Source organism: Manis javanica, chromosome 2 (genome assembly GCF_040802235.1).
Source record: "Manis javanica isolate MJ-LG chromosome 2, MJ_LKY, whole genome shotgun sequence".
In the NCBI taxonomy this organism is placed as follows: domain Eukaryota; kingdom Metazoa; phylum Chordata; class Mammalia; order Pholidota; family Manidae; genus Manis; species Manis javanica.
The window spans coordinates 954,906-967,686 of record NC_133157.1 but is presented as its reverse complement, the minus strand read 5'-3'; the positions used below and the strand labels follow the sequence as shown (position 1 = coordinate 967,686).

The 12,781-nt window shown below is 52.9% G+C and overlaps 1 protein-coding gene across 1 annotated transcript; it reads right to left on the bottom strand.

The window, feature by feature from the left end:
• Positions 1-81: 81 nt before the first annotated feature.
• Positions 82-4,088, bottom strand: EDF1 (endothelial differentiation related factor 1). Its single transcript, XM_073221418.1, has 5 exons — positions 3,897-4,088; positions 1,998-2,049; positions 1,502-1,662; positions 1,116-1,209; positions 82-532 (listed from the first exon to the last, which is right to left on the bottom strand). The coding sequence occupies exons 1-5, from the start codon at positions 3,972-3,974 to the stop codon at positions 471-473; spliced, it is 447 nt and encodes a 148-aa protein (XP_073077519.1). The 5' UTR covers positions 3,975-4,088; the 3' UTR covers positions 82-470.
• Positions 4,089-12,781: the final 8,693 nt, after the last annotated feature.

Below are 12,781 nucleotides of genomic sequence, written 5' to 3'. Positions count from 1 at the left end.
GGGCCCCACAGCAGGCCAGACAGAGGCCCACTAAAGGCAGGCACATCACACCAGACAGCAAAAGCACACGGCACTCGCGGGTAGGGCTACAAATGTTTATTAGCTTTTCTAAAAGCCTAACTAGGGGGCGCACCTTCTCTTCCCGGCCGGGCCCCCCACCCACAGCCCCGCCAAGCGAGGCAGCCCCACTCAGTGTTCCCCTGGGAGCCACACTGAGACTATGCAAACATGGGGGAGAGGAGGGTAGCATTGTGCACCCCAATCTGAGGGACAAGAGTCAGGAAAAAAATACCAGGAGAAGCAAACACTTTGCAAGGTTTTGTTTGACAGCAGATGTGGGCAGGAGGTTCCCAGGCAGTGCTACTGCCCTGTGCTCCGCTTGGCCAAGTGGAGGGGCCACACTGGCACTGGTGGTCAAGGGCAACCAGCCAGGAGGGAGCAGCTGGAGCGCAGATTTCGAGGCTTTGTGTTCATTTCGCCCTTGGCCCCTTCTCGATGGGCTTCCCAATGTCCTTCCCCCGCAGCTTGAGGCCTGAAAGAGCCATTGGCCCGACGACTGCAGCTCCCCTCTGGGACCTCACGGGGACAGGGCAGCACCACGGCAACCCTCCCACCAGCCCCAAGGGGGCAGCAGGGGCCCAGCCTGCCCCTGGAGCCCTGGCCCCCTCTACCATGGGAAGTGGAGAGGGGACGAGCCCCACCCCATCCTTGCCTGGACTCTCAGCACACCCCACCAGGTCCCTTGTCTTATTTTCTACTTTCCAGTCTTCCAGGAAAGGGCAGACATCCCTCCCCAGAACTAGGACTTGAATGTTCTGGGGCTCCATGCGCTGGGCTGTGTGGGAGCAGAAGGGGATGTGGCCATCACCAGGGGATGCCAGGACCTGATCAGGCAGCCACAGGGCTCTGCCCACAGACTCAGAGGAAGGGCTGGCAGACAGTGAAGCGGGCAAAGAGGGAGTTGAAAGAGGAGAGAATGAGATACACCTCCCTTGAGGGCATCTTCCTAAGGCTCCAAGAATTCTGAGGCCTCGGGCCTTCCTGCACCCCCGCAGGTCCTGCACCTGGTCAGGCGGCAGCAGCCAAGACCCAAGGAAGGACATAAGGACACTCACCAATGGCTCTCTCAATTTTGCCCAGAACCTGGTTATTAGGAATGGCCCGTCCACTCTCGTAGTCCGCGATGACCTGTGGCTTTTCGTTGATTTTCTAAAGAGATGTATTTTCAACACATCAGCTCAATGAGAAAATAGTGCAAAATTAGCCCAAATGAAAGGGAACCACCTTCCAGTGTGTGGACCCAGGGCCCTTGGTCTCAGAGACACTGGGGTCACACACATTTAAGAGCAGTGATGGCTGACCTGCCATGCCTCCCTTCCCAGGGGCCTTCGGGGTGCCAGTGGGGCAGAGAGAGCCGGCTAAACCACACCGCAGAGCTCTCTGAGTCCTGGTCTCCGTCCTGCCGGCCACGGCCTGGGCGCAGAGGACCCGTCCCACTCACCGTCGCCAGGTCCTTCTGGGTCAGCCCCTTGCTCTGCCGGCCCTGCTGGATGACTTTGCCCACCTCCAGGGTCACCCGGTCATGGTGCAGCTCCTCAGTCTCCCGGTCCAGCTTGGCCGTGTTCTTGGTGATAGAATGCTGTTTGTTCTGACCGGCAGCCCCTGGAGTGGTGTGACGCAAGAGCAGAGAAGAGGGTTTACAGCAAACTGAAGCAAAGTCCTTTCGGAATGGGAACCAAGCTCCCCAAGTTCAGGAAACTTCACACACCTAAGAGTACAGGGCAGGACTTTCTCCCAGCCATGGGAGGTGGGCAGAGCAACCCCTCCTGACCTATGTCAACCACAGCCACTCCAAGAGGATCCCAAACATCTCCCAGCTCGGCAGCAGCTTTAGTTGCTGGCAGCCACCTTCCTGACACCCTGGGGCCCACACACATGTCCGCAGAGGTGAACTCCAAAGAATACCCTCGTCCTGCAAGTGGAAACTGAGCACCTACATTTCTTGGAAGTCTCCACATCTTCTCCCCGTCTCTGAGCCGCTAAGATGGCCTAGAAAATTAGGAAACATTTTTTGGTCACAGTCGGCTTTGGCAGGCTCTGGCAAACACCAGGTTAGGCTGCTGCCCACCAGTCAGCACATGTTGGCGCGCCCAGTGCTGTGTGCACCCAGGTAGGCTGCTCGGAGCTTGGCCTGGAAGCACTGTGCTGCCTGCCTGGCACACCACTGGTCCTTCTTTAAAGACAGACAATGCTGGGTTTAAAACCCTCTCTCATTACACAAACCCTCTACAACCAAATGTCCAGGCAACTCCCAGTGAACTGCTACTAAGAAAACGTGCCATTCCAAAAAGGCTAATGGAGCCCTTTAAAAATCCTTATTTGAGGTAATTTTACTTCCCTCCTAGACTCTCCTGTAAGTGTGGAAAGAGCATCAAGTGCTGCCCAGGTTTGGCTTTTCTCACTGAATCTGGCTCCCACGTAGGAGATGGTGCATTGCCCAGGGCCTGTAGCCCCGTCCACAAGCGTCACCAAGGACAGACGCCCACTGACCCAGGCACCGAAGTCTATGTAAGTATTTCTAATGATTTCAATGCTTCAGAGAAGTAGCCGTGGGGCATTAAAAAATGTTTTCTAGACCTGTTCACGTGACTCCTAACTTGGGGCTGTTAAATTTCCTTGGGGAAAAAAGAGTGAATTTGATTTTGACCTTGTAACGGCAGTCAACAAATGCTGGTCCCCAGGGCACAGCTAGTCCTGGCATAGACCCGCACTGTGCACTGAAGGCTGTCGAGGGTAGCTACCATGCAGGGGTGCTGACCAAACCACCCCCCGTCCACCTGGGACTCCCCAGATGAACCCGGATGGACCAGCCAGGCTGAGAGCCTTCTGCCCCCAGGCATCTCTCAGAGCACTGGGTCTGTGCAAGATGGGAAGCAGGTGGGGAACATGAACCTCCACTCTGGGTCTCTGGGCCACCTCAGCCAGGGGATGGGGATGCCCTACAGTCTGCAGTGTACCTCAGTGGGCTCTACAGGTGGCATCAGACTGGCCAGGCCCCAGCAGAACCAGGCAGGAACAGATGGGAGGGGAAGACCCTGTGCCACTCCCCAATCTGTACCCCGGTCTCCCAGCCCTGTTCTGTCCTCCCCACCGACCTCGACCTGCTCCCTCATCTTCCTCATCACCACTGTCCCTGACCATGTACCCACAGTGTCCCTGTCCCCACCTGGAGGGCGAGGGTCTCGGGGCCTTCCTGGGCCTCATCTCCAAGCCTGGGTCACTGGCCGCAAAACAGCCCGCACTCACTCTGCCACCCCCACCCCAGCGCGGCCTCTGTGCCCTTGGCTACACCCCAAGGCTTCTGCCTCCAGCTCCACCTCGGTCCTGCGCTACCCCCATCCCACCCCCGCCTCCTGCCCCCGACTCTCCTCCGGCCCTGCCTTCCTGCCTTCTCCCCATGCCAGTTCCTGGCCTCTCCTTTTCCCTGACCCTTGCCCACTCCACCCCCCGTGGACTCCTGTCCATCACCCCCCACCCCACATCCACCCCAGGCTGTTCCTACCTGGCCGTTCAGTATGATCCCCTCGCCCTGTTCCCACCCCAGGCCCCTCGCCGGTCCCCCGCCGCTGCCCGCTTCCCGTCCCAGGTCGCTGCCCCCACCTGTCCGCCACCCGGGAACTCCATCCCCCTTCCCCACCCCTCATCTCCTGTCCCGTGGCCCTTGGCCCCGCTCCTGACTCTCCAGCCTCAGTCCCCCGGACCTGGCCCCACCGCCCTGATCTCCCGGGCCCGGGGCCCCATTCCCCACCTCTCCCCGCGCCCCCGCCCCCGCCCCGGCCGCTCCCCGCCCCCCGCCCGCCCGGCCGCCCCGGGGTGGCGAGGCCGCGGCGCCGCACCTGCTTGGACTTGGCCTGGGCAGCCGTGGGGCCCTTCTTGCGCAGAATCGTCACCGTGTCCCAGTCGCTCTCGGCCATGGCGGCGAGCGCGTCTGGCGGTCCGCCTGGCAGCTCCGCAGCAGCTGCTGGAGACCCCGCGACGCGACGTCCCCTCGTCGCTCGGCCGCTTCCGGCGCCGGCCACGGCCCCGCCCCTGCCTCCCATTGGTCGACAGTCCGGAGGCGGGCACTTCCTGCTGCTCTGCACCAATCCGCGTCCGGCTGGTCTGAGGAAACCCCGGGGCCGCGCGCGACGTGAGGGTGGAGGACGTCTGGGCCGCGCGGGGGCCGAGGAGGCGGCGGCCGGCGGGACATCGGGGACCCCGGCCGCGGGGGCAGCGCGGAGCGAGAAGGGCCTCGGAACGGGTGGCGGCGTGGGTGCTGGGGGGGTAACGCGGGTAGGGGTGCCCTGCGCAAAGGGGAGAAGCGGGGATAGGCGGACGGGCACGGGTAGGAGGAGTGAGGGACACTGCGCCGCCCGCAGGAGAAGGGGTCCTCTCGGGGGGAAGGGAGAGGCTGCGGGGAGGCGAGGGGAGGGGCAAGGCGGGTGCGCGGGAGCCCCGAGCCCGGCGAGTTTGCCCTGCCGCGCCGCCTCTGGGCTCCCCCAGCTGCCTCGAGGTCGCACCCGCGGGACGGGACGAGCCGTCAGCCCGGCCACGTGGGGGGGGGCGTGGATGTGAGTGCCCGAAGCAAGTGCAGCCTCAGCGGTTTTGTGCGGTTGAACGTGGTTTGTGTTTCATACCTTTATTTTGCCACGATGCATGCAACCCCCCAAGTTTTATTTTTCTGGAGTTGTACTCGAGTGATGTTGGGAGCAGGGGCCAGGAGCATGTACAGTTTGGGGGAGGGCTCTTAAGGAAAGAGATGTGAAATTGTAAAAACAAAAACAAAATTAGTTCTGAAAGTAACATGTTTTGCATGTTTAAAATATACTATTTTACAATAATTGTTATATTTTACAGTTATTTGTGGTAATTTTGTATGAGAAAAGTCTTATAAATTTTAAGAAACTGATTGCAATTAATAAATGCATCTCTTTAGTGCTTTTCCTTATATTTTTGGCTGTGTTCTCTGAATGCCGTATTATGACTTTGAGGGATTGTTTTATGGGAGGAACAGAAAGACAGTTAAGATACTTGTCTAGAGTGTTGATCAGATTTGTATCTGAACGTTAGTGTTGACATCGGTGTGGGTGACCCTTGGGGCTTTACGTAGCTGTGCTCACCATCTGTAGCATTCCTGTATTCATTCCTTTAACGCTCCACAAACACAGAAATTCTGATGAATGCAATCCCCAGCCAAAAAGAAAAATGGTGCGCAGTTTGTCAAATCGGATGTGCTGCGTTGTGGAATGCACATGGTAAGGAGACATCTCACTCTGGGCCCTGGGGAGAACCAACCCCGATTTCGTTTATGCACAGACTCACTCCTGGGTTCTCACCCCAAGTCTTGTTTCTCCTTCATTCCCACAAACTCCCAGGGCTGGGCGCTGTGCAGGCAGGTTGTTGGCACCCATAGACAATATACTCACCACAGGACAGTCCAGTGAGACTGAACAGCACAAAATTGTACCATGAACCACAATTAAATGCATCCCAACTCAAGGTTCCCTTGGGGTCCCAAAAATGCGTGTGTAAGTGTGGAGGAGCAGCCTAGAAAGAGGCAGTAGGCGTAACCAATTGCCAGAGAAGATACATCAGCTCCGAGAGTTAGGTCTGCTTTGCTCAGGCCTGGAGAGGGCCGTCTGGACCGAGATTTCCCAGCTGGCCCTTGGCTAGGAGTCCAGGCCTCATGCCTCAAAGACTTATTCTGTGGCACATGCTACTGTTAGGGCACTTAGCATAGATGTCTGCGGCCTCCCGCCTCACCCACTCTCCCTCTGGGGTCACCTGTGCACACTCCCTCCTGGCTTTGGGTACTTCTTATTTACTTGGGGGTATAGCTGCAGCAGGTGTCACAGAGAATCAACATTGGGAGGCCTGGCGAGCAGTTCATCTGTCTCCAGAGAGCCACACGACTGTCGGACCCTGGGACTGCTATGGTCAAGGTAAGCATTCTGCCAGCATACCTGCTTATCTTCATATACGGAGAAGAGAATTCCAACGCCCAGCTATTTCTATATTTCTGAAATAAAGATATCAATTTGAATGTATCCCTGATGAAAAATTAGTGTTAAAAGTTATCAACTAAAAGCTATCTAGTAAAATCTGGTAAATGTGAGTCTGCACACCTCATGAAGGAGGGGTTACTCACACATGCAAGAACTGTTCCTGGTCAGTGACAGCCGGGCTCTGAGGTGGTCCCTTGATCTTCCCTTCTAGTAATCCAGCCTTTGTGTAATCCCATCCCCCCTCTAAAAAACTTTTTTACTATGGTAAAATATACTCAACGTAAAAAATAACCATTTTAACCGTTGTTAAATGAACAGTGCAGTGATATTACTGCAGTACATTTATAATGTGAAGCCATCTCCATCTCCATCCCTCTCCACTTTACAGAACTGAAATTCCGTCCCCCTTAAACAATAGCTCCCCGTTTCCCTCCACCACCAGCCTTTGACATCTACCATTTTACCTTCTGTCTTTATGACTTTAACTATTCTAAGACCATCATGTAAGTGGAATCATACAGTTTTTGTCCTCTGGTGACTGGCTGATTTCACTCAGAAAAACATGCTCCCAGTTTACCCATGTTCTGTGTGTCAGAACTTAACTTCCTTTGTGAGGCTGAATAACATTCCCCCCCGTGCACATGCCGTGTTTTGTTTATCCACCGGACACTTGGGTCACTTTCATATTTAGCTGATGTGAATAGTGCTGCCATGACATTGGGTGCACACATATACCTGTTTTGAGACCCTGCTTTCAGTCCTTTGGGCATATACCCAGAAATGGGGTTTCTGGATCATATGGTAATTCAATTTTTAAGTTTTTGAGGAATCACCATACTTGCTTTTTGTTTGTTTATTTTGGTATCATTAATATACAATTACATGAGCAACATAGTGGTTACTAGATTCCCCCCATTATCAGGTCCCCACCACATACCCCGTTACAGTCACTGTCCATCGGCATAGTAAGATGCTATAGAATCACTACTTGTCTTCTCTGTGTTATACTGCCTTCCCCGTGCCCCCCAATACATTATGTGTGCTAATCATAATGCCCCTTTTACCCCTTATCCCTCCCTTCCCACCCATCCTCCCCAGTCCCTTTCCCTTTGGTAACTGTTAGTCCATTCTTGGGTTCTGTGAGTCTGCTGCTGTTTTCCTTCAGTTTTTGCTTTGTTCTTATGCTCCACAGATGAATGAAATCATTTGGTACTTATCTTTCTCCACCTGGCTTATTTCACTGAACATAATACCCTCAAGCTCCATCCATGTTGTTGCGAATGGTAGGATCTGTTTTCTTATGGCTGAATATTATTCCATTGTGTATATGTACCACATCTTCTTTATCCATTCACCTACTGATGGACACTTAGGTTGCTTCCATTTCTTGGCTATTGTAAATAGTGCTGCGATAAACATAGGGGTGCATATGTCTTTTTCAAACCTGGCTGCTGCATTCTTAGGGTAAATTCCTAGGAATGGAATTCCCGGGTCAAATGATATTTCTATTTTTAGTTATTTGAGGAAGCTCCATACTGCTTTCCACAATGGTTGAACTAGTTTACATTCCCACCAGCAGTGTAGGAGGGTTCTCCTTTCTCCACAACCTCGCCAACATTTGTTGTCTGTCTTCTGGATGGTGGTGGCCATCCTTACTGGTGTGAGGTGATATCTCATTGTGGTTTTAATTTGCATTTCTCGGATGATTAGCGATGTGGAGCATCTTTTCATGTGCCTGTTGGCCATCTGAATTTCTTCTTTGGAGAAGTGTCTGTTCAGATCCTCCACCCATTTTTTAATAGGGTTATTTGCATTTTGGTTGTTGAGGCTTGTGAGTTCATTATATATTTTGGATGTTAACCTCTTGTTGGATATATCATTTACAAATATATTCTCCCATACTGTAGGATGCCTTTTTGTTCTGCTTATGGTGTCCTTTGCTGTACAGAAGCTTTTTAGCTTGATATAGTCCCATGTGTTCATATTTGCTTTTGTTTCCCTTTCTCTAGGAGATGCGTTCAGGAAAAAGTTGGCTCATGTTTATATTCAGGAGATTTTTGCCTATGTTGTCTTCTAAGAGTTTTAGGGTTTCATGACTTACATTCAGGTCTTTGATCCATTTCAAGTTTACTTTTGTGTATGGAGTTAGACATTAATCCAGTTTCATTCTCTCTCGCATGTAGCTGTCCAGTTTTGCCAATACCAGCTGTTGAAGAGGCTGTCATTTCCCCATTGTATATCCATGGCTCCTTTATCATATATTAATTGACCATATATACTTGGGTTAATATCTGGGCTCTCTATTCAGTCCCACTGGTCTGTGGATCTGTTCTTGTGCCAGTACCAAATTGTCTTGATTGCTGTGGCTTTGTAGTAGAGCTTGAAGTGAGATTCCCCCCTGCTTTATTCTTCCTTCTCAGGATTGCTTTGGCTATTCGGGGTCTTTTGTGGTTCCACATGAATTTTAGAATTATTTGTTCCCAGTTCATTGAAGAATGCTGTTGGTATTTTGATAGGGATTGCGTTGAATCTGTAGATTGCTTTGGGCAGGATGGCCATTTTGACAATATTAATTGTTCCTACCCAAGAGCATGGGATGAATTTCCATTTATTAGTGTCCTCTTTAATTTCTCTTAGGAGTGTCTTGTAGTTTTCAGAGTATAGGTCTTTCACTTCCTTGGTTAGGTTTATTCCTAGGTCCATACTTGCTTTTGAAAGATCTGGTATTTTATAAATACCATCCCATGGTCTTCTGACTTTCATTGTTCCTGATGAGAAGTCAGCTGTGCTTCGTGCTCACTTTGGTCATTGTCCTCTTCGGGTGATGTGATACATTCTCTGGCTGCTTTCAAGATTTTCTCTGCGTTTTTGGATTTTTGTATTATGTGCTTAAGTATACTTTTCTTTGTATTTATCCTGCTCGGGTTGGCTGAGTTTCTTGGGTCTATTAGTGTTTTTCATCAAATTGGGAAGTTTTTACTAATTAAGTATTTTAATTTTCTTTCCTTCAGGCACCCTAGTCAATGTGTGTAATCCTGCTCTTTATGTCTCACAGGGCTTTTTAAAAATCTTTATTCACACTGTTCTTCAGTTTGGCTAATGTCTATGGTCCTATCTTCTGGGTCAGTCATCCTGTTTTCTGCCATCTTTCATATGATACTAAGTCCAAACAGAAGCTTACATTTCAGATACTGCACCTGGGCTCCATCTGCAGTGTGGAAGGTATCGCAGGGCTAACACCTCTAGACACACACCTGAGAAGAAGGAGCCTTTCTGGGACTCAAGCAGGGGTAATCCACTAAGTCTGCCCTTGGGGAAGAGCCCTCTGGCCACGGTGTGGAGGACAGGTGTGTGTATGTGGGGCTGAGGTGGTGCTCACAGGAGTTGGACGGTGATTGGACCAGCTAGGGCGACAGGAAGGGAAAGGGCTGACACCCCATGGAGGCGGACAATGTCAGGTGGGACCAACAGACCAGCATGTCACTTGCTATTGAGTTTCACCTTGAAAGTTATTGCTTAGCTCCTTCATCCATGTTCTGGTAGGTATGCCTATGTAAGTACTGTTCACAGCAGAGCCACATCAGATGCAGTGATGGCGTTTCCTTTCCCAGAAACTTGTTCTTTGTGCCGACAACTGTCCCTAGTTGGGGTTGGTCACATGTCTTTGTGCTTCATGTTTATGCACCCCTCTTAATTTGGCCCCAGCCGGTCATCCGAACTGTACATTTCTTCTCAGAGGGGTACACCCATCTGGTGAGGCCTCCCTGTACTTCCCGGGCCTTGTGCTTTGAAGTCTGACCTCCCCACAGTCAGGGCGGGCTGCCTGCAGACCCGAGACACGGGCCAGCCTGGAACTGCCTTCGGAGCTTCCCTTTGCTTGTCTCCAGGAGTTTCTCCTCTCTCCTTGGGCCAATGCCAGACTCTTCTTCACTTATGCCGTCCCCTTGGTGGACATCTTCCAGTAGTTTAGTAGTTTGAACACCAAGAGTACACAGGGGGCAAATTTTTTGAGACACAGCATGTTCAAAAGGTCTTCATTCCATCCTCCGGCCGACTGACTGATAGTGAACAGCAAATTGTAGGTTGGAATTTGTCTTCTCTTAGAATTTCACAGGCATGCTCCATCGTCTCCTAGTTTCCATATTACTGTTGCAAAGTCTCATAGCTTGCAGGTAGGTGGTCAATCCTTTATATATGATCTGCTTTGTGTGGGCTCGCCACCCCCTTCTGGAAGTTTTTAGGATCTTCTGCTTTCCTCTGTTTTGTGCAGTGTCATGCAAATGGACTGGTTGTAGCAGGACCCTCAGCATTTGCTCAGCACTGAGGCCCTTTAAATTCGGAAAATAATGCCCTGCAGTTGGTGAGATCTTCACAGTCTATTTCCTTGATAACTTCTTCCCTGTCAATGTGGACAGGAAAGGCTGGGTGTGTGGGAAGTGGTGTAGACCGCCATCCCGGGAGGACGAGCAGCTGGACTGGACAGTGGAGGGCCACCAGCTTCTGCCTTCAGCCCCAGTCAGCAGCAGAGACAGGACCGCCTAGACTTTGCCAGGGGCATGTCATGGGCAGATGGCACTGCCCAGGAAGGAGGCCAGCTGGAGAGGGTGGGCAATGGCAGGGATGGGCCTGGGCTCTGGAAAGCAAGGAAGGATGCTGGACAGGTGGAAGGACCCGCATTAGAGGTCCTAGTTGTGCGAAAGAATGCTGAGGTCCCAGACCACGGGTAACACCGAACAGGCAGGAGCCACATTATGGAAGGCGGCAGTATGGACAGGAGACCCTTGGAGTGGCTGTGGACCTTGGCCAGGTGATCAGCTTGCTGGGTCTGAGCGTGAGCAGAGCCATCTCTCCGGTTTGCGGGATGGAGTAAAGCGGTTGAAGCGAGATCCCTGCAGAGCACAGGTACGCGGTGCTCTGGGGAGGTCAGCGGGTGGGGATCGCGTGGCCAGGGTAGCAGTTCCGGCTGCAGCTGGCAGGTGGCGCGAGGATCCCCCGCCCCATCCCTTCCCCCGCCCACCGTCGCTGTGCCTGATAAGAGAGGGGATGCAAAGGGCAGTTCCTGGGCCATAGCTTTGTTCAGCCATTCGTTACCCACTCAAGCCTTCTTCCATCTAAAAAGAATGAACCAGGAACGGGATCCCGAATGAGGTTGAAGGGGCCACTGCCCTCCAGGGACCCACATGTTGGGGAGACAGGGGCACAGTTTGATTCTAGAGGTGGGAAACCCCACTTAACACAGGGCCACCAGGAGGGAGATCATCTTCACCTGGGACCCTAAGACTGCAGAGGGCCCAGGTTGTACCCAGTGCCTGGGGGAGCGAGGGAGCTGATGCAGGTGAAGGCCTGGCTGGTGCAAAGGCCCTGGGGCCAGGCCTGCCAGGAGACTGGAGGCCCCAGATGGCCAGGGCAGCTGGGGCATCTTTACCTCTGTTTGTGAGGCTGTCACCCGGGCCTTTGACTCTGGGGTGTGATGTGGCATTTGTGCTCTGAGGTTGGCTGAAAGGCTGAAAGGCTGTGGGTGTAAAATTGAGTAGGGAATCTTGGTAGAGCTTGTTTCTGGGTGGGGAATTTGGGGTGATCTTTGCTTTCTTCTTGGTGCTTTTCTGTGTTTTCAGGAGCTTCCAAAGTGACCTTCTGTGGCTTCAAACCCACACTTTTTTGAATTGGTAGTATCCGATGGTTTTAAAGGTGTGAAGTGGTGTATGTGAACGTGATCCGCCCCCCTCCCCACCTGTACTGTTGTTACTTTCCTGTGTGTCCTTTCCAAGTCTACAGAGAGCAGACGGGTGAAATCCTGTTCCTCTCCACCTTTCTCACAGAGAATGCGGCACTTGCACGCCTTCGTGACCACGCTTTCTTCCTTGTGCGGAGCTGGGCATGGGCTCACTGGGGCAGGCCTCCTGGTGGGAGTCCCACCCTGGGCTGACCCTTCCGCTGTGGGCTTCATTCCCCCTCCCTGCAGTTCTAAGATGAGAGGTCCCCACCTCCTGGGTCCAGAGTGGGCTGTCAAGTTAGCCATGTGACCTCACCATGCCCACCATGTCTTTCTCCCTGGGGGTTGCCCTGGGGGAGAGACTGCAGTGGCTGTGCACTTTTGGGGAGTGGAGGTGGCAGGGGGGGCCCTCCTGGCTGGTGCCGGCACAGGGGAATTCTGGTGGCAGAGCTGTCTGCAGCCTTTCTGGAAAGGTTGTCAGGTGACTGTGGTGTGACCTAATAAGGGGGCTTCTTTCAGAAGCTGTAGTCTAAGGTTGGCCTTTAAATGTCTTAAAATGAGAGGAGAACAAGAGTGAGATTTTAGGGCAGAAGTGGGTGGTATTTGGTGAGGTGGCCCCACCCTGGGAGGCTAGTTCTGCCAAGTGCCAGCCCCTTCTCTGGGGACAGCATGGGACACATAGGGGATGTCCCATGCAAGCTGGTGTGTGTCCTCCCAAAGGCCTGAGTAAGTAAAGGGTGTAAGGTGAGGGCCTCCAAGGGGACAGAATACACTGGCGTGGAGTGAAGGTGCCACTAGTGTTCAGAAGTGTCTTAGGGGCTAACATGGGCAAGGAAAACAAAGGGGGCTGTCAGAGGCCGGGGAGGCTTGCCTTCGGGCACAGTGGTCTGCAGGCCCAGTGGGCAGCTGATGGGGCCTCTCCTGCCCAGCCAAGTCCCTGCTGTCCACCGAAGTATTGACCCCAGTCTGCCGCCAGGCCCTCGCCTCCCTGTGGGGGGCTCCAGGCCTGAAGTGTGTGCCTTCT

Coding starts and splice junctions, on each gene's coding strand:
- EDF1 (XM_073221418.1), bottom strand. CDS start 3,974: ATGGCCGAGAGCGACTGGGACACGGTGACGATTCTGCGCAAGAAGGGC. Junction 2,050..3,896: donor CCCAGGCCAAGTCCAAGCAG/GTGCGGCGCCGC, acceptor CTAATTTTCTAG/GCCATCTTAGCGGCTCAGAG. Junction 533..1,115: donor CAAAATTGAGAGAGCCATTG/GTGAGTGTCCTT, acceptor TGGCTCTTTCAG/GCCTCAAGCTGCGGGGGAAG.